This window comes from Grampus griseus, assembly GCF_964374135.1.
Source record: "Grampus griseus genome assembly, chromosome: 4".
Classification (NCBI taxonomy): domain Eukaryota; kingdom Metazoa; phylum Chordata; class Mammalia; order Artiodactyla; family Delphinidae; genus Grampus; species Grampus griseus.
The window spans coordinates 12,869,688-12,892,105 of NC_138997.1; the positions used below are offsets into that span (position 1 = coordinate 12,869,688).

Sequence of the window (22,418 nt, forward strand, 5' to 3'; positions counted from 1 at the left end):
ATTATAAAGGAAAAAAGTAACAGCCTCATAATCCCATCTCCCAAAGATGACCACTGTATATACTTTATTATATATACATAGACAAGATCTTGATTTAAGAAGTATTTTATTTGTGATAAATAATTGCAATTTTTACTAGCTCTTTTAGTTAGAAAATTAACGATATAGAAAGAAAATATTTATTTCCAGATTTTAAGTGACAGTGAGTCATCACACAACATTTTAATAATGGGAATACTTCTAAAAAACTGAAACTGCTTAATATAAAGTCATCCATTAAAAAAACCCAAAAAGCAAAATCTAATATTTTCCCCCAAATGAGTTTGCTTTTAAAATCACTTATATGAACATGGTAAATGCTCAGTAAGTAAGCATGCATAGCATTTTAATGATTTATCCAGGGTGGTGATGATAAAAAGAATCACCAGCAACGTTATCAGTCAGGATCCTGAGAGGAAACAGAGGGTACCCTCAAAGGTATTTAATTGAAAATGACTTAACAAAGGGACACTGTATAGAGGTGTAGGCATAGTGTATTCTCCAAAATGACCTAATACCTTTGATAAGTAAAATCTTTCTAAGTGAGCACTCTCACAGTGTGCATTCTAAACCTTCTTTCTTCACATTTTCCTTAACTCATTTAGTACAAATGTGCAAGATGTTATATATGGAAAGCTGACAATTTTCAAATTTATCTCTTTTTGGTTTCTTAACACACTTCTTCTTAACTTTTTACGTGAAGGTAAATTGGAAATAGGAAAATGAATAAGGTTTCTTCCCAGCCTGTCTTGCCTCCCAGGCCAGGGAGATTGATTTCTTGGTAGTACCAACTAATAGAGAAGTTATGCTCCAGGCCCATTTCTTACTTTCTTGACTTTCTTCAAATAACATTTTTCTTCAGCTTTTTCAATGATTGACCTACATGTTTTGTTTCTATCTCATCTCCAAAATCATATATTGGTCTATCCTTTCAAACTCCCCCAGACTCCTGAAAGAAATGATTTTATCTGAGCAAAACATCAGACTGGCTAAACCTGGATCTTATCATAAGGAACATTCCTCCCCTTCTGCAATCTCAAACTTGGAGCTCCTAAGGACTTTTTTCAGGGTCTTTACTATCTACCCTTCTTATTGATACCCCTCACTTACCAATTGGATTGTTTTGCTTACTGGAAATTACCAGTGAAATGCATATTCATTTTAATACTTGCCACTCTTTCTTCAGTATCAGTCAGTTATTAATACCACCCCCAAAACCCAGACTTGAAACTTGAAAGCTAGTTTTAACAAGTTTAAACTTCTTTTTAACTTCTTCCTCAAGCACATTTACTCAGTTACCAAAGCTTCATGGATCTGTTCTTAGACTCTTTCTCATCCATTTATTTCTTTCCACTCTCTGGGCCTGTTTTAGCTCTGGCCCTTCTCCCACGAGTCAGTAGTAAGCTTTAGAATGACAGTATGCCTTTCTCCCTAGATTACCAAATGTTTCTTTAGGTATTAAAATAGTTAATACTCCCTCTCCATTCCAGATATTAAACGTTAAATACTCACACCTATGAGTGGTTTATTTATCTTTCAGGATTAGGACTTAAAAGATAAATTGACTTAGAGTAATGTAGGAGCTTTTTAAAGATTGGCACTTTATAGTTTGTTGGGTGCACCTGTAACAGCTCCTCACAGCCATGCCATCTTATAATTTAAAGTTTCTGTTATTTTTGAAGTACTGCAAGAGGATCCTGAGTCATACATTGGATAATAAAATGTTGGAGCAAACAGTTATACATGGAGACAAATACTGTTTAGGTGGAATATTCTTAAAAACTCTTCCTGCTAAATTAGTTAATCTTTTGATCTACTTTTCTAATTTAGCTTTTTGTGCACTGGTTTTGATAAAGTGATGCTAATATGGTTTTCTTTGTGGTGAGTGCCTCATTGCTTAGGCCATAGTGTTAATGAGGTTAAGGACATTGGTCTGATTTCCCAATGGTTCAGTTATCTTCCTGCAAGTCTGTAGTCACAGACTGACCTTCAAACCATGGTCAACCATCTCATAAATATTAGTCACGGGGGAGAAAGTGTAGGGGAGTCAGAATGGCTCAGTGTCAATTCATGCTAAAGCAAGTTAAGGCAGATGCCCTACCAAACGTGGTTTAGGAGTTTTGTCTTCTCTTGTTTAGAAGTAACTCAGCATTTATTTAATTTCTATAATTTGCTACAGATTGCACCTCCATGGCCCTCAACAATGTTAGTTGCTATAGCTTTCCACCTTCTTTCTCTCGTCTTTAAGCTGGATGGCTTACTGAATTTACTGAGATGCAGTGTGTTGAGATGAAAAGGGCATGGTTTTGGGAGTCAGGCCCTCGGCTCTACTTCTATCACTATTTAGTTGTGTGCCCTTGCTTAAATTTCTTAATCTCCAACTTTCTGATTCTTCCTTGGAAAAAAATACCTACTTTATATGGTTGTAAGAATAAAATAATATACATAAGTCAAGAAATAGTACCTGCATAATAAATGCTAAAGTTCTCTATTTGTCTTTTGTGATACATAAATAAATCTAATCGGTTAGGAAAGTTTCATACGGCTACCTTTTTTTTTTTTTAACATCTTTATTGGAGTATAATTGCTTTACAATGGTGCATTAGTTTTTGCTGTATAACAAAGTGAATCAGTTACACATATACATATAACCCCATACCTCCTCCCTCTTGTGTCTCCCTCCCACCCTCCCTATCCCACCCCTCTAGGTGGACACAAAGCACCGAGCTGATCTCCCTGTGCTATGCGGCTGCTTCCCACTAGCTATCTATTTTACATTTGAGGCTACCATTTATTTAACGCCTACTTAGTGCCAAGCGTACTTTATATATATATTATCTCTACTCCTCATGATAACCTCAAAAGGTAATTTACAGTTATTTCTTTTAAGATGAGGAAACTGAGATAAGTTGCTGCTATCTGGGATGCATGGTTTTCACTGAAGCACAGGACACGGTAAATTGGGGATATAGGGATATTTCTAGGGAAGTGGTTTTTAAGCATTATAGTTGAATGACTACCTGGAGGGGTTGTTTGTTAAAAAGGCAGACTCTTGGGGCCCATCTGCAAGGACCCTGGGTCTGGAGCCCAGGAAATTGCAGTTTTAACGAGCTGTCTGTGCCATTCCGATACAGCTGGTTCTTTGGAGGGCACTTAAACCTATGCATCATTCTTGAATTTGGTTCATTTCCCTTACACCCCCCCCGCTTTAAACTGTGGTCGGAGGAAGAGGAGAATTCAGAGGCAGGCTATGGTCTTTAGGCTAACACTAATTTGCATAGGTAAATAACACTCTCAACTCTTCATTACCTAAAGATGCTTACCCTCTAGTGATACCTCTATACACTGCCTGCAGTTCTTGATGTCTTGTCAACCTGGATTCATTCAGGCTCTAACTGTATTAGCATCAAATAGATGAGGAGAAGCAGAGATGGGTACAGGGTAATTCCGGTCATTGCCCTGTGGAACTGTTACAAGATGCAATCTTTTGCAACTTCAATTTTCTTGACCGTAAATGGGATGACACTTGTCTTATAAAGTTATTGTAAGGATTACTACACTGTCTAGCACATGGCAGGTATTATAAATGGCAGGTATTATTATTTAATTATTTATTTATTTATTTTTGTGAGATATCAAACATGATGACATATATTAAAGCACTCTATAAACCAGCTCATACTCGGAAACCCTTCCCTCCAACATAATCTTTTAGAGAATGTGAAGAAAACTGTGGACTAACTATAGCCATCCTGTGAAAATATAATAATGCCAGTCAACATAGATCATTTAAAATGTCTCAGGTTTGGTTCAAGATGGCAGAGTAGAAGGACGTGCTCTCACTCCCTCTTGCAAAAGCACCGGAATCACAACTAACTGCTGAACAATCATCAACTGGAAGACACTGGAACTCACCAAAAAAGATACCCCACATGAAAAGACAAAGGAGAAGCCACAGTGAGTCGGTAGGAGGGGCACAATCACAATAAAATCAAATCCCATAACTGTTGGGTGGGTGACTCACAGACTGGAGAACACTTATACCACAGAAGTCCACCCACTGGAGTGAAGGTTCTGAGTCCCACGTCAGGCTTCCCAACCTGGGAGTCCAGCAATGGGAGAAGGAGTCCCTAGAGAATCAGACTTTGAAGGCTAGCGGGATTTGATTGCAGGACTTCAACAGTACTGGGGGAAACAGAGACTCCACTCTCAGAGGGCACACACAAAGTAGTGTGCACATCGGGACCCGGAGGAAGGAGCAGTGACCCCATAGGAGACTGAACCAGATCTACCTGCTAGTGTTGGAGGGTCTCCTGAAGATGTGGAGGGTGGCTGTGGCTCACCATGGGGACAAGGACACTGGCAGCATAAGTTCTGGGAAGTACTCCTTGACATGAGCCCTCCCGGAGTGCACCATTAGCCCCATCAAAGAGCCCAGGTAGGCTCCAGTGTTGGATCGCCTCAGGCCAAACAACCAACAGGGAGGAAACCCAGCCCCACCCATCAGCAGACAAGCTGATTAAAGTTTTACTGAGCTCTGCCCACCAGAGCAACACCCAGCTCTACCCACCACCAGTCCCTCTCGTCAGGAAACTTGCACAAGCCTCTTAGATAGCCTCATCCACCAGAGGGCAGACAGCAGAAGCAACAAAACTACAATCCTTCAGCCTGTGGAACAAAAACCACATTCACAGAAAGACAGACAAGATGAAAAGGGAGAGGGTTATGTACTAGATGAAGGAACATAATAAAACCCCAGAAAAACAACTAAATGAAGTGGAGATAGGCAACCTTCCAGAAAAAGAATTCAGAATAATGATAGTGAAGATGATCCAGGGCCTCGGAAAAAGAATGGAGGCAAAGATCGAGAAGATACAAGAAATGTTTAACAAGACCTAGAAGAATTAAAGAACACACAAACAGAGATGAACAATACAATAACTGAAATGAAAACTACACTAGAAGGAATCAATAGCAGAATAACTGAGGCAGAAGAATGGATAAGTGACCTGGAAGACAGAAGGGTGAAATTCACTGCTGCAGAATAGAGTAAAGAAAAAAGAATGAAAATAAATGAAAACAGCCTAAGAGACCTCTGGGACAACATTAAACACACCAACATTCGAATTACTGGGGTCCCAGAAGAAGAAGAGAGAGAGAAAGGACCAGAGAAAATATTTGAAGAGATTGTAGTTGAAAACTTCCCAAACATGGGAAAGGAAATAGCCACCCAAGTCCAGGAAGCGCAGAGGGTTCCACACAGGATAAACCCAAGGAGAAACACGCCAAGACACAGCGTAATCAAATTGGCAAAAATTAAAGACAAAGAAAAATTACTGAAAGCAGCAAGAGAAAAATGACAAATAGTATACAAGAGAATTCCCATAAGGTTAACAGCTGAGTTCTCAGCAGAAACTCTACAAGCCAGAAGGGAGTGGCATGACATATTTAAAGTGATGAAAGGGAAGAACCTACAACCAAGATTACTCTACCTGGCAAGGATCTCATTCAGATTCGATGGAGAAATCAAAAGCTTTACAGACAAGCAAAAGCTAAGAGAATTTAGCACCACCGAACCAGCTGTACAACAAATGCTAAAGGAACTTCTCTAAGTGGGAAACACAAGAGAAGAAAAGGACCTACAAAAACAAACTCAAAAGAATTAAGAAAATGGTAATAGGAACATACATATCAATAATTACCTTAAACGTGAATGGATTAAGTGCTCCAGCCAAAAGACACGAGCTCACTGAATGGATACAAAAACAAGACCCATATATGTGCTGTCTACAAGAGACTTACTTCAGACCTAGGGACACATACAAACTGAGAGTGAGGGGATGGAAAAAGGTATTCCATGCAAATGGAAATCAAAAGAAAGCGAGAGTAGCAATACTCATATCAGATAAAATAGAATTTAAAATAAGGAATGTTACAAGAGACAAGGAAGGACACTACATAATGATCAAGGGATCAATCCAAGAAGAAAATATATCAATTATAAATATATATGCACCCAATATAGGAGCACCTCAACACATAAGGCAACTGCTAACAGCTATAAAAGAGGAAATCGACAGCAGCACAGTAACACTGGGGGACTTTAACACCTCACTGACACAATGGATAGATCGTCCAAACAGAAAATTAATAAGGAAATACAAGCTTTAAATGACACAATAAACCAGATAGACGTAATTGATATTTTTAGGACATTCCATCCAAAAACAGAAGATTACACTTTCTTCTCAAGTGCATACCGAACATTCTCCAGGATAGATCACATCTTGGGTCACAGACCAAGCCTCAGTAAATCTAAGAAAATTGAAATCATATCAAGCATCTTTTCTGACCACAATGCTATGAGATTAGAAATCAATTACAGGGAAAAAACCATAAAAAACACAAACACGTGGGGGCTAAACAATACATTACTAAATAACCAGGAGATCACTGAAGAAATCTAAGAGGAAATCAAAAAATACCTAGAGAAAAATGACAATGAAGGCATGATGATCCAAAACCTATGGGATGTAGCAAAAGCAGTTCTAAGAGGGAAGCTTATAGCCATACAAGCCTACCTCAAGAAACAAGAAACACCTCAAATAAACAACCAAACCTTACACCTAAAAGAACTAGAGAAAGAAGAACAAACAAAACCCAAAGTTAGCAGAAGGAAAGAAATCATAAAGATCAGGTCAGAAATAAATGAAATAGAAACAAAGAAAACAATAGCAAAGATGAATTAAACTAAAAGCTTGTTCTTTGAGAACATAAACAAAATTGATAAACCATTAACCAGACTCCTCAAGAAAAAGAAGGAGAGGACTCAAATCAATAAAATTAGATATGAAAAAGGAGAAGTTACAACAGACACCTCAGAATACAAAGCATCCTAAGAGACTGCTACAAGCAACTCTATGCCAATAAAACGGACAACCTGGAAGAAATGGATAAATTCTTAGAAAGGTACAACCTTCCAAGACTGAACAAGGAAGAAATAGAAAACATGAACAGACCAATCACAAGTAATGAAATTGAAATTATGATTTAAAATCTTCCAACAAAAGTCCAGGACCAGGTGGCTTCACAGGTGAATTCTATCAAACATTTAGAGAAGAGGTAACACCCATCCTTCTCAAACTCTTCCAAAAAATTGCAGAGGAAGGAACACTCCCAAACTCATTCTACGAGGCCACCATCACCCTGATATCAAAACCAGACAAAAATACTACAAAAAAAAAAGAAAATTACAGACCAATATCACTGATGAGAATAGATGCAAAAATCTTCAACAAAATACTAGCAAACAGAATCCAACAACACATTAAAAGGATCATATACCATGATCAAGTGGGATTTATCCCAGGGATGCAAGGATTCTTCACTATATGCAAATCAATCAATGTGATACACCATATTAACAAATTGAAGAAGAAAAACCATATGATCACCTCAGTAGATGCAGAAAAAGCTGTTGAGAAAATTCAACACCCATTTATGATAAAAACTCTCCAGAAAGTGGGCATAGAGGGAACGTACCTCAACATAATAAAGGCCATATACGACAAACCCACAGCAAACATCATTCTCAATGGTGAAAAACTGAAAGCATTTCCTCTAAGATCAGGAACAAGACATTGATGTCCACTCTCACCACTATTATTCAACATAGTCTTTGAAGTCCTAGCCATGGCAATCAGAGAAGGAAAAGAAATAAAAGGAATACAAATTGGAAAAGAAGAAGTAAAACTGTCACTGTTTGCAGGTGACAAGATACTATACATAGAGAATCCTAAATTGCCACCAGAAAACTACTAGAGCAAATCAATGAACTTGGTAATGTTGCAGGAAAAAAAATTAATGCCATAGAAATCTCTTGCATTCCTATACACTAATGATGAAAAATCTGAAAGAGAAATTAAGGAAACACTCCCATGTATCATTGCAATAAAAAAGAATAAAATACCTAGGAATAAACCTACCTGGGGAGACAAAAGACCTGTATGCAGAAAACTATAAGACACTGATGAAAGAAATTAAAGATGATACCAATAGATGGAGAGATGTACCATGTTCTTGGATTGGAAGAATCAATATTGTGAAAATGACTATACTACCCAAAGCAATCTTCAGATTCAATGCAATCCCTATTAAATTACCAATGGCATTTTTTTTTACAGAACTAGAACAAAAAATCTTAAAATTTGTGTGTAGACACAAAAGACCCTGAATAGCCACAGTGGTCTTGAGGGAAAAAAATGGAGCTGGAAGAATCAGACTCCCTGACTTCAGACTATACTACAAAGCTATATTAATCAAGACAATATGGTACTGGCACAAAAACAGAAACACAGATCAATGGAACAAGATAGAAAGCCCAGAGATAATCCCACACCCCTATGGTCAACTAATCTATGACAAAGGAGGCAGGGATATACAATGGAGAAAAGACAGTCTCTTCAATAAGTGGTGCTGGGAAAATTGGACAGCTACATATAAAAGAATGAAATTAGAATACTCCCTAACACCATACACAAAAATAAACTCAAAATGGATTCGAGACCTAAATATAAGACCAGACATCATAAAACTCTTGGAGGAAACCATAGGAATAACACAGCAAGATCTTTTTTGATCCACCTCCTAGAGTAATGGAAATAAAAATAAACAAATGGGACCTAATGAAACTTCAAAGCTTTTGCACAGCAAAGGAAACAATAAACAAGTCGAAAAGACAACCCTCAGAATGGGAGAAAATATTTGCAAATGAATCAATGGAGAAAGGATTAATCTCCAAAATATATAAACAGCTCATGCAGCTCAATATTAAAGAAACAAACAACTCAATCCAAAAATGCGCAGAAGACCTAAATAGACATTTCTCCAAAGAAGACATACAGATGGCCAAGAAGCACATGAAAAGCTGCTCAACATCATTAATCATTGGAGAAATGCAAATCAAAACTACAATGAGGTATCACTTCACACCAGTTAGAATGGGCATCATCAGAAAATCTACAAACAACAAATGCTGGAGAGGGTGTGGAGAAAAGGGAACCCTCTTGCATTGTTGGTGGGAATGTAAATTGATACAGCCACTATGGAGAACAGTATGGAGGTTCCTTAAAAAACTAAAAATAGAATTACCATATGACCCAGCAATCCCACTACTGGGCATATACCCAAAGAAAACCATAATTTAAAAAGACACATGCACCCCAATGTTCATTGCAGCACTATTTATAATAGCCAGGACATGGAAGCAACCTAAATGCCCATCGACAGACCAATGGATAAAGAAGGTGTGGTACATATATACAATGGAATATTAGTCAGCCATAAAAAGGAACGAAATTGGGTCATTTGTTGAGACATGGATGGATCTAGAGACTGTGATACAGAGTGAAGTAAGTCGAAAGAGAAAAGCAAATATCATATATTAATGCATATATGTGGAACCTAGAAAAATGGTACAGATGAACCGGTTTGCATGGCAGAAATTGAGACACAGATGCAGAGAACAAACGTACGGACAACAAGGGGGAAAGTGGTGGGTGTCGAGGGGTGGTCGTGTGATGAATTGGGAGATTGGGATTGAGATATATACACTAATATGTATAAAATGGATAACTAATAAGAGCCCGCTGTATAAAAAAAATCAATAAAATAAAATTCAAAATTTCAAAAAAAGACAGCAATGGTTACTGCACATAAAATAAAATATAATGTCTCCTTACCCACATTAAAAAACAGGCAAAATTAATTTTAATTATATGTTTAACCAAATATAAAAAATTTTGTCATTTTAACATGTAATCAATATAAAATTATTAACGACATTTTACATTATATTTTTCATTATAAGTCTTCAAAATCTACTTCAACTATAGCTCAATTTGGGCACTACATTTTCAGTGGTAAAGTGAAATCTAGTCCTTCCCAAACAATAAAGTTTGTGTTTAATGGAAGCATGTTATCCTACTTCAGGTTTTAAATTTAAATTAAACTTACATAAAACAAAAAATTCAGTGCTTCAGCCGCAGTAGACACATTTCAAATGCTCAATAGCCACACGTGACTAGTGGCTACGGGTTTGGACAGAGCATAGTTTTGGGTCTTCTCTAGAATTTTGTTTGCACTTCTAGGAGACTCACGGACCCCATGAACCTTGCTTTACATGTCCCTTGGTTAAGAATTGTCCTTTTCATATTTTATAAGCCAATTCACTGTTTAAAAGAAGCCTACAAGTTACTTTCTGTATGTTCACTGAACATTATTCAAATTTGCTCATGAATAAATTCCTTGGGCTAAATCAAGCAACTTTACAGAAACTGCGAAGTGAACTATTGATCTGGATTTAGAAAAATAAGCTGAGGCTATAATGGTTGAACCACTTTTGGTCGCTGCTGTTTATCACGGTCTTCTGGTTTGATAAGAAGATTTAACTTCTAGATATTAAAGTTACTGATTTTCACTTTCCTGACAAGTAAACTTTAAGCGTCTTCACTTTTCAGGGCACATAAAGCTCACCCAAAAAACCAGGCAGTGGCTGCTGAACTTGCATAGACAGGAATTTATCCAAAGCCCTCTCCTATTTTAGCCAAAGCAACTGCTGGCCAATTCAAAGTTTCTTTAGAGAGAAATGCATCCACTATAAAAAAGGCAGGGGGAGCGGACTTTTGCCAGGTACTGCTCAAAACCCCCTAAGACTACTGCCACCGAAAGTCTGTAGTGCAATTGTTTTACCGCAGGGGCTTCTGCTCGCCGCAGCACCCTTCTCCCAGCGCCTCCCAGCCCTGCTCGGCCCGGGGGCGTGGCCGGGGAGGAGGGGGCGTGCCTTGGCTCGGGGGCGGGGCCTGTGGGGGTTGGGGAGCCAGGAGGCGGAAGTTCCCGGGGGCCGTGGGGACGGCGTACACACCACGAGTCACTTGTCAGCGCTCGTCTGAGGCGGAGGCATCGCCGCGCCGGACCCGAGGTGAGTGGCCGCCCGCCGGCGATGTGCGTCTCGGATCCCCGATAGGGAGGAGGGAAAGAAGGGGTCGCCGTACGCAGAGCGCGTGGAGGGAAGCCCAGCTAGTGGAGAGGAGGAGGCGCGCCTCGCGCCGGGTGGCTGCTCAGGTGTTTGCCGGACGCGGATCAGCGGAGGTGGGAGAGCGGCGTGGGAAGAGGAGCGCCCGGGAAAGGGCGGCGCGGGAGCGGGCCCCAGGCCAGAGGACGGGCACTGGAGCTCGGGCGGATTGGGACGAGAGCGGCGGCGTCGCCGGGCACGCACCTAGGCGTCCCGAGACACTCGCGTCCTGCGCGAGTCTCCCGGGGGTGTGGGGAGGAAGCGGGTCTAAACGGGAACGGCGTGCTGATTTTTTTTTGCTCTCACGCTACTGAGAAGCATTTATTTCCCCCCGAATATTGAGGATTGTGTAACCTGTTAGGGGACAACTTCCATGCGTCCAGAAATAAAGCTTGTTTAAAAAACAAATCTGTCATGAACGCCAGATTTATTAGTGCTCGCGTACTTGGTGAGGCTGTTTTTAAAAGACTGTGGTCCCGTTCGTTTGACAGTAAGTGGAAAAAGGAAGGACGTATGGACAGGGCAGTCCTTGGAAAGAAAATTCGTGGCTGCGCTGGGCAGGGTAGGTCTCGGCTGTGATCGCCAGAGCCTCTCCCAAGTCTGCCTTCCTGACCACGGGGACGTTGGAAGCCGCCTGCCTAGGGAGCAGCCGGCTCGGGAACCTTATTTGGCAAACAGGGCTAGGCGTGAACCTCTCTGCTGGAAAACTGTCTCGTCGGCTACTTTCACCCGGTGCCTGTGGCTTTAGTTCTTCCACTCTACCTCCACAGTCGCTCAATCTGGGGAAGAAGAGGATCTCAAGATACAGCTTTAATTTCAGACCCTTCTCGGAGAAATTCATCATGAGTTCTTTTCCTTTTCCCACCCACCGAAGAAGCTGGGCTAGGAGTGTGGGAAATGCCAGGCTTCCTGCCTAAGTACTAGAGCGAAGACATTGTTTGGACTTTCCCCTAAAAGACAATCCAGCACGGTACAGAAGTGCCAACATTTTCTACGTGCTTGAAAGCAGAAAGGCTGCTCAATATTTCCTGCCTGCTTGGTATTTAAGGAAGAGTTTGGGCACTAATATTACCAGACCTGGAAAAGGGCAATAGTATTAACAGTTGCTTCGGTTTCAGAATATTTTAAGGCACGTGAAGCTAGCAAAGGGAGAATACTGGAAGGGAAACGACACTAGAAATGAACTGACACTGGTTCTGTAGTGGGGCTGTGACCTTGCCAGTGCTAGAGATTTTAATAACAAATGGGAGAAATCAGGAAGGGAACTCGTAAGTAAAGGGAAGCTGCAGGTACATAGGTTGATATATGAATTAAACACATTTTCTTGTAGGGAACATTGGGATTAGAGGAAGTGGAACCTAACTTTCAAATTCTTCTCTTGACAAAAAGTTAAAGATTAAAAAAGAAGGAGGGGTAGGCTGCCTGTGAAATATCTGTTGGCTTTACACACTTTTGATTTATATTGTGTGCCATTATCCAGTCTTTCTCTACAAGTTCTCTGAAACTTTTATTACAGTGAGAAAGCAATTAGACTATGTGGCTCCTTACTATTTGTGTTTCACATATATCAAATAGCTTGATCTCTGGTTTGGCCTTTTCATCTTTTTAGTGTTTGTTGCATCAGTATTGACGTAATGTATTATTGGCTAGTAGTTCAGTCAACTACTATGCCAGTGGAAAAGCCCATTTTGTTTCTGGGCAGATGCAGGGCAGATTTTCACTGATTTTTCTTTAAGAACTGGACTTATATGAAAGTTTTGCCTCATTTTCCCCATATGAGAAGATGGAATCTGCTTGCTTTTAATATACCCAGTGATTTGCATATCTACATCTGCCACTATTAATTTGGTGTGATGGAATAGAAATTTTCAATGGGTTAAAAAAATGGAATAATATTTTAAGACAGATAATAGGTGATGATTTGGCTGAATAGCACAGATTTTCCAAGGAAGTGTGTCTGAAACAGCTTTTTTTAAAAAAAATGTGGTTTTAAAATTATTACACATGTGTCACATTATTTTTAAAGAGGGAAATAATAGGTGTCTTAGTATTACATTTTAGAAGACCTCCATTCCTCCCAGTTTCTCCCACTCACACATAACCACCATAACAACCAACACCAAACTCCGAGTCACACTTTTTTTTCTTTAGTTTTTTTTTGTTATATAGAAGTACTACCATGAGAGTCATTATGAGCGCACTTCCAGCAAAACACAGAAGAAAGAAAGCACTGAAGCGCTGGTTCTTTTCTAAAGCGCTAATTCTTTCATGCATTAAGATTCACCTTTTATTCCTGCCATGTTTAGTCAGACTTATACACTGTGTGGTAAATGCTCACTCCACTTTGCCCGATGAGGTGTGTATATAAAACAAAGAGCAGGTTCTGATTGAAATATCATTGTGCTAGAGTATTGCCCATCATTGCCTGTCTGAAGGAAATGTAAATAATTTCTTTGCGTGGAAAATAACATGTCCCCAGAAGAGGAAATACAAGTTGTACTTTATAATTGGAGAGAATAGTTTTATGCATTAAAAAACAACTTCTCGTTTTAAAGAATTTAGAGTTTGGAAAGCATGAATGAGAGTCTACCGATTTGTAGTTCTTTTCATATGTTAGGCTAACTTAGAATTTAAGTAAGTGAAATTGAAGGACTCTTGCTAACTGCAGGCAGAAGGACAGGGAAAATCATTTTGAATTAAACCTGAAATAAAGTTTTGTTCTTTTTTTGTATAAAATGAAGTGTTGTAAAGTACTTTGAATTAAAGTTTGTATGCAAGAAGCCACAAATTGTAGTGTAGCAAGTTGTAAAACTGATCAAATGTCTAGAAATATACTCTGATATGGAATTTTTAGACTATGGAAATTGGCATGAGTTTAGAGATTATGTATTAGCTCATAGATTCCTTTTCTTTGACTGAAATGAGAACTTAATATGACTTATTTTGCATATCCCCTCTTCCCCCCAAAACAAAATACTGAAGATAAACATTTTTGTTAACCATCTAATTTTCTTTCACAGTTTCTTTCATTTTTGGGCATTGGACTTTGAGCCATTAGAACCATGAGCAACTACAGTGTGTCCTTGGTTGGCCCAGCTCCTTGGGGTTTCCGGCTACAAGGTGGCAAGGATTTCAACATGCCTCTGACAATCTCTAGCGTAAGCAAACTTTACAGATTTTATTGTGGTTGTTCATTCAATGCATAGTCCTAGAAACATCACGGCCGAGTTGTCGAATTTTCTGGATGACCTGCGCTCTACTTAATAGAATTGCTTATGGAATATGATCTCAGCAAACTTAGTTATGTATAGTAAAGGATGGGCTGGGGAGGGAATTTAGCAAGGATAATTGATTTCAATTAAGCTTATTTTCCCCCATCTTAATAATAAAATTGAAAGCATTTAACTGGGGGGACAGACTCCAAGTCTTTGAACAGTGGCTAATTTGGGGAGTTCTCTGGACCTTAGTTTCTTCATATGTAATAGAAGTTTACACTGGGATTTTCACGGTCCCTTTCAGCTCCAAAAGCTGTTTATTAGAAACTGTTGATCAATATTGAATAAAAGGACTGTTTTTGGTGTTATTTCCTCAGCTCGCTCTCTGGTGAGGGGTTAGTCTACAGTAAAATGGCCAAAAGCTACTTACCTATGAAGAGAAAATGAAGGGCTTGGATGGCCAACCAGATAGTCAGCCTTTGAATGCTTAAGATTTGGCTGTTTACCTCATGGATTTAGTTTGAATGTATTCTGTGTATATATTTTAATGACATGTTTTCATGATGATAATGACACTGATGAAGGGAGTAATTATAGCTTTCATTTATTGAGGTTTGACTGGGTGTCAGGCATTGTTTCACTTTCATCTCCAGTAGATAATTATTGCTGTTAATTACTTGTATAACATTTCATAGGGTTTTTTGTATATTCAAATAAATATGAATATCTATTCACCTTTTACTTACATGGTAGCATCTTAATACACACTGTTCCACACATTGCTTTTTTTCTTAACAATTTACCTTAGAGAGCTTTCCCTGTTACTATTTTTCTTTTTCTTTTTTTTTTAATAACAGATGTATAGGATTCTTTTGTAGGGAAGTAAAATTTATTTAAGTAATCCCCTATTGAAGGGCATTTATACTGTTGCCAGTATTGCTATTACAAGTAATGCTTCAGTGGATATCATATATACATAATTATATATGTATAATTTTGATAGGTTATGCCAATTTGCACTTTTGTGTAATACATAAAAAAATCTATTCCCCCAACAGCATTACCAGCAAACTTTTGGGCTTTTGCCAAGTTCTTTACTTCATCTCAGTTAATTCTCACACCAACCTGTGAAGTAGTGGTTTTATTCTCATTGTAAAGAACTGTGCTGTGAGCTCCCATGGCTGGTGTGGAAGAACTGGCTTTCAAGCAGTTAATGCTCTGCTTCCTCCCCAATAAGCTTTATCATAAATTTAGGTAGATTGCTTCTCTAGTTAGATATTTAGAGAGTTATCTTTTGGTTTAATTATATAGGTACTTATTATTTAATTATATATGTGTATATATATATATACAGACACACACACACACACACACACACACTGCTTCTTACAGTATGTATATCCAACTCGATTTTGAAAGATTAAAAATAAGTTTGTAACAATTACGTATCTCTATTAAAATACTTCAAATCCCAGTTTACTAATGAAGTTTTCCTTGTTTCTTGGCTCTGGATTTTTAAAATAGTTATCTTTATCAAATTCCATCTTGATTCCAGTTACTCAGATTTTACAAGGAAACACATGTATGTAATCCAGCCTGAAAGTTTTAAGACTTTGCCTGGTTGGATGAAATTTTAAATGTAAAGCATCTGTGTGAAAATGTGTCTTGTGATTTATTCCTGTTTGAGGGGGGCAGTATCTTTTTGCCTCCTACTGAAGAGCCATCATGAAGAAAGGAAGAATATTTGAATATTGTCTGTTTTTGCATTCTGTTTACATTATTTTACATTAATTTTGAATATCCTAGTTTATGATAATGGACTAAAGAAAATTATGGTTTAAATGCTTCCATTTTTTGCTGCAAAAAAAGTGTAGAAACAAATTAACACCTCATGCAACACACTTTGTTGTTTGATTGTAGAAGTGCAAATGGAGTATGTAAATGTTGTGGTACCATACCTTTAAAAAAGTTTTCTGTGCTTCAGTTTCCTGGCAGACAATCTGAGTTCCATGTTGTGATGCTGATACAACAGAACACTGTGTACATACATATGTGCCCTCTCCTGGCACAGAAGAAATGCTTTCCTTGTGTAGACAGAGTGTTAATTAAAGGATTTTGAACACACTGATTAAAAGAGACTACGGTAACAAAGCTGCTGAGTTATTTCTGTTCTCTTACAAAAGTCTCTGCCATCTCCTGTGACCTTTTTGGGCCTTGTGCAGTGGGGCATGCAATTCATTCTGGATTGGCGAGGAGAGGGAATGTTGGTGCAACTGTGCAGCTAGGCTGTTGGCCTTTCATTGTAGTTATTTTTAACCCCTTGTGTGGTTCAGTTTAAACAGGCCTAGAAACATTGCCTAATAAAGATGGGTGCCTAATAACTAATCCATATTGTGGTAGTAAGATTATTAATGTTATACCTCATCTTAATTAGTTCTCTGGTTATATTTATTCTGCCTTAATTATGTAAAATTATTGGGATATATTTCAGTGGTCACCAGATTATTTAATTAGTAGTATCAAGAAGCAATTAAAACCTGAAAGCATGCCTTAAAATATGTAATTTAGTGATTCTCTTACTTTAATAATGTATGTGGAATTCTTAACAAGGTCTGGCATGGTATTCTCTCAGTTGTTATCTTTTACAATAATATGAAATTAAAAAGAAAAAATTTAGAGACTTGAAACATCAAATCCCCCATAATTTTAGGGAACATAGCAGTTATGTATTTTTTTACTTACAGTCTGTTGGAATTGATAAAGAAAAATAAACTTACAGGTTTGTGCTTCGCTAGGAACCTGCATCTATATATAGTTCAAACGTATACAGTATTTCCTCCGGTCATGTATTATTATGATGAACTCCAAAGGGCTCTTTACGTTTCCTTATAATATTGGAACTCTGTGATATCAAATGTATTTGAGATAAATAAGCCATTGGCCGGGACTTGAACATTCTGTTTTCTTGAGATTTCGTTACCAGCATAGGAATATATGGATTATGACTTGCTTCGTAAAGCATACAAACTGTAAAATTTTAACATTACTCTCAGATTTTGTTCCCCGTCTCTTCTGTATGAGTTTTGCATACTTTTTCAGTAGGTGGGTTTCTAAGATAAGATTGGTGATTGTTGCAGACTTCTTGAAAAGATCGTCAAATTGCTGTAATTGCCTGATCCCATGTCATTGTCTTCAATTTCCTATCCTTAAAGTGGTGTGTTGGCTACTGGAGTTTGCAGGCTGTCTTTTTATGACCCTGTATTTATGGAATTGCCTTGAAGCCATGGTATGTGAGGATGGGTTTTATTGTAGCAGTGTGGGTTTGTTGGTCTTTGCCAGTATATTTTATAAGAAGAAATAGGAGACTTGTTGCACAATTCAAGGCCGTATTTTGGCAAGTTGCTGACCCTCATGATGGAATTACAAGAAAGATAGTGTATTTGTGAATAACATTTTAAGTACAGCATCCTAAAATTGAAATACTCTCCTTGTGTTATTTTCTGATGTATGACATTAGAATTTTTCCCTTAGCTGTCAGTATTTGGATTTCCTGAAGTTGATCTCCCAATTCTCTATAAACACATCTATGGTGTTTCTTTAGCAGATAAAATCAGGTCAGACATTTTAATACCCAAATAATAGAGATTTTGATTCTCAACAGTTAGGGGCGGATCATTTGTTACCAGGTCAGACAAGATTTTAGTTGGATTTGAAAAGCAGAAGAAATGTACCATTTCCTGGAGTATGGAGTCCCGTTTAGGAGTATTAATAGAACAGAGAAAGAGCCGTGAAAACACTTTGCTGTGAATTCATTCATTCAGTAATTAAAAGGATACTTCCTAGAAGCCATTGAAGAAGAGACAAAGCATTGGGGAGTACAAAGGTTGGGGAGAAAAATAAACACAGTACTAGACAATGTCATAAGACCTGTCACAAGACAATATTTGATGGAATGACAGAGATACAGATAAGTGTTTCTCAGTTTCAGTGGGCACAGACCTTTCATATCTGTTTAGGGGTAGAGGGTTGGCTTCCTACAGGAGAAATTAATTGAACTGGTCCTTGAAGAATGAAATCTGAACACCTCAAAGTCAGTATTTCTCTGTGTTGGTTTTCAGTTCAAAGTGAAGACGAAGACTTTTCTTGCCATTGCTTGAGTCTGAGTGAAGCTGTGAATATAGCTGAGTGATTCTCCAGACAGGCCAGCTGCAGAGTTTCCCTCCTAGAGGTGGGCAGAAAGAGACTTTCAGTCCTCAAGCTGAAATGGGAGAACCATCCTCCCTTGAATAAATGGGCCCATTGTTAATTTTAAGCTGTTGAGTATTTTCTTTTACATTCCCTTCCAACTACCCTGTTATTATGCCAAGTGAGAAAGTTGATAATTTAGCTTGTTTAACTGCATAATGTGCATTTCACATGTATGTTCACCCTCTGCTTTTAAAATATTAATCACCTTTTGTGGGGGGCTCAGAGACCTGTCTTTTCCCACGTGGCAGTTTTCTGTCATTTGTGGTCCCAAGGGTCAAGAATCTCAAGATAATTCTGAAGGTTTTTTTCTGGTTTGTTATTTGTAAAGAAATGAAAATCTTTATCAGTATGTTTTATTGTAAGTTAATAGCTTGAGGAAAAAAAGGCTTTTTTTTTTTTTTTAGTTTTTAATGAATATTGGGCATTTTGGAAAGTTATTGGTTAAAAGGAATTTTACTGGTATGCAGGATTTTTGTATCTGATGGAAGAAACAATATTGTAGAGATTGGGTGAAGTAAGAATAGCACTTTAGACCTAAGTAAGGGAGATTTCCATACAAGCTATTCAGCTACTCATGAGTTAGGTCTAATATTTGCTTACTTAAACTCAGAATAACCAAAGCCTATAGACTTGTTTTCAGTCATTTTTGAGAACTTTCAATGCAAAGAGCTTGTGATGATTGTTGGTTAGGCTGCAGTGTGAATATATAGTTAATCTGAATATACAGTTACTCTTTGTCTGAAATATCCTGTTTGCAGTAGTTCTTACCCAGGTTCCCATGCACTGCAAGACTGGTCATGGCCTTTTCCCCCAGTTACAACTGCATGGAGGAGAAATACGATATGAGCTAGTTAATCTAGGAGCAAACATTGCTCCAGATAAAAAGGGGTTGTTTCTTTGGCATCTTATTATTATTATTTTTAATTTATTTATTTTATTTTTGGCTGCGTTGGGTTTTTGTTGCTGCGCGGGGCTTTTCTCTAGTTGCGGCGAGCGGGGGCTACTCTTCCTTGCGGTGCACGGGTTTCTCATTGCGGTGTCTTCTCTTATTGCAGAGTATGGGCTGTAGGTGTGCAGGCTCAGTAGTTGTGGCACTCAGGCTCAGCAGTTGTGGCTCGCAGGCTCTAGAGCACAGGCTCAGTAGTTTTGGCTTACGGGCTTAGTTGCTCTGCTGGATGTGGGATCTTCCTGGACCAGGGCTCGAACCCGTGTCTTCCGCATTGGCAGGCGGATTCTTAACCACAGCACCAACAGGGAAGCCCCTCTTTGGCGTCTTATAAGAGATAATTATGTTTCAGCTTTAGGAGGTGAGACTCTAGGCCTTTGTTTGAATTTTTGAAATGTAGAAATATTGAGTATACGATATAAAACTTGACAAAACAAGATCCTCACATGTGAAATGTTAATATATGTATGGATTTGCAAATAAGTGATATAATATTGGGAATGAAAAGAAAACATTAAGAAAGTAATGAGCAGTGACCATGGTGTGGTGACCCCTAATTTAGGTATTCTGGGTGCAGAGCCACTGTATAGCCCTGCTGGGAATTCAGGTTTGTTTTTCAAATTACAGAGTGGGAAAATCACTTTTATAGGATAGATACTCTTTTTTTTAAAGGTAATAAAATATTTAGGTATGGACAGAACAGACAGTATTGAATGAATGTTTAAAGTCAGGCTTGGAAGAATTTTTTATAGTATTAAAATGGAATCTCTCAAATCTTCACTTCCCCATCTTCTATCACCTTATTATCATTTCTTTCTTGTTGCATAAGTGGAGTTATCTATCCTTCTGTAAATACTCAGATTTCTGTTACAGCTGAGTTTGTTACCCATTTTGTATGATAATTACTGGAACAAAGTTCATCAACCTCATTGGCATTTAGTCCACCCGGCAGGGCTAAGCAGTTGCAGCAGATGTCCTTGTCCAGCCTAAATGGAGGAGAGTAAAATGAACCGGGGACTTGATGGGAGGGAAAGAACAAGTTAGATTGAAAGAGAAAAAGAAAGAGGCAGTTTTAAAAAGGTCACAGTGGGAACAGTTATTTACTGGGTCAGATTTGGTACTCAAGAAATCTTCACCCTTCACCCTTTTCCCCCTTCTAAAGTTTGGTTAATTTATGCTTTTCTTTAGGTAAGATATTCATATGCGTTGAAAGCCAAATGACTCAATAGCGTTTAGAGGAAAGAGCCTCCTGTTGTCCCGTCATTCATTTCCTCTGCCTGGAAGCAACCAGTGTTAGCAGTTTCCTGTGTATACTCTCAGGGATAATCTATACAGATGTGTGAAAATACATATATATCCTCATCATCCCCCTTTCCAACACAAATAGTATCCTTAAAAATCTGCTTTTTTTTGGCATTTTGCTTTTTTCACTTAACCCCAAGTCAGTAAATATATCCTCATTCTTGTACAGCTGCATTGTATTTGGATTTATCATAATTTATTTAACCAGTTCCTATTGATGGACAATTAGGTTGTTAGGTTGTTTCTAATCTTTTCCTTTTAGTAACACTGTAGTGTAATTTTTGCATCAATAACTATATCTATCTGTATATGGCATATATATGAGCATACCTGTGAGATAGGTTCCTAGAAATGGAACTGCTGAGTCAAAGAGTTGTATGCAATTGTAATTTTGATTGATATTGCCAAATATCTCTATAGAGACACTCCTACCCACAATGAGAAAGCCAGTTTCCTCATACCTGTGCTAGCACAAGTTTGGACAGACTTTCATCTTTTCCAATCAGATGGGCCTATTTCCATCTTTCTCCTTTTTTACAGGGCTTAATCACAGGTATTCTACAGAGGATTCTGTATGTTTTTAAGTGGCTCTTTTTTTTTTTTCCATTTTGCATGAGAATGTACAAAATAAAGATGTGCTGACCTTCTTTAAATGATTTTTTAACTTCTGGGGGGATGCTATTTATTTGAATTTTTTCATTTAGAGCTTTGGTTAATAATTATCCTCTATCATTTGTTTCCTATTTCCAAACGGATTTCCTCCCTCTGTTAACATATTACTTCCAATTACGTGGTGAAAGGTTTTTTTGTTTTTTGTGGAATAGTTTTTGGCATAGTGCCCTGTCATAAACTTTCTGAAAAATTAAGCAAATCACATTTAATAGATTTCAGGTTGTTGCCTTTGGAGTTTCTCCAGCAGCCTGATATATTGTGGAATTTTAAATCCTACTCTTCTCTAGCTCCCCTTACGGATGTGACAAAGAGACTGACCATAATGAGGTATTTGGCCTGGTCCCTGGACATAGTAAAATTCACCCTTAGGAACCTCACTGTTTTCATATCAACTGTTATTAGCCAGTGGAGCATAACAAGTCACAACGGTTTCCAGTGTTTCATAGCATAGTGAGTCAGGCATGTGAAGGCATCCTAACGTGTGGCACGATATATTTCTTCATTTTACCTGGGTGTAAGCAGCAGAGAGTGTAAGTGTTGGTAACCTTGGTGACAAGAAGAGTCAGAATGCCAGGGATGTTTGTTTATGTGCTTAAAGTTGAGGGAAGGAGGAATTTCCCTTTACTATGCTGTAAAATTTTTAATATGATGAGAAGTGTTTGGAACTAGATAATAAGTTGCACCATTTGTTATTTGAATTCTGTGACTTGTTAAACACTTTTTCCTAGGATTCAAAAAGTGATTTAACAATGACCACTGTTCTTCATTGTAATTATCTTGGGTAAATTTTGATTTACCAAAAGAGGAAGTGTTTTTTTTTTTTTTTATTGACATTAACAACCGAATCCCATTTACGGTTGATTCCTTAGGGGCTTGAGTGTTGTGATTTGGTTCCATTGAGAATCCAGTTACAGTATTAGACCAG

The 22,418-nt window shown here is 38.1% G+C and overlaps 1 protein-coding gene across 2 annotated transcripts in view; it reads left to right on the top strand.

Annotated features, from left to right (window-relative positions):
* Positions 1–10,902: 10,902 nt before the first annotated feature.
* The window catches only part of PDLIM5 (PDZ and LIM domain 5), a 211,941-nt gene continuing 200,425 nt past the window's right edge, over positions 10,903–22,418 (top strand). The window contains exons 1-2 of one of the 2 annotated variants that reach the window (XM_082653031.1): positions 10,903–11,017; positions 14,131–14,268. In XM_082653031.1, coding sequence (XP_082509157.1) covers positions 14,173–14,268 — 96 coding nt within the window. In that variant the 5' untranslated portion in view covers positions 10,903–11,017; positions 14,131–14,172. The other variant, XM_082653030.1, reaches the window with a different exon arrangement.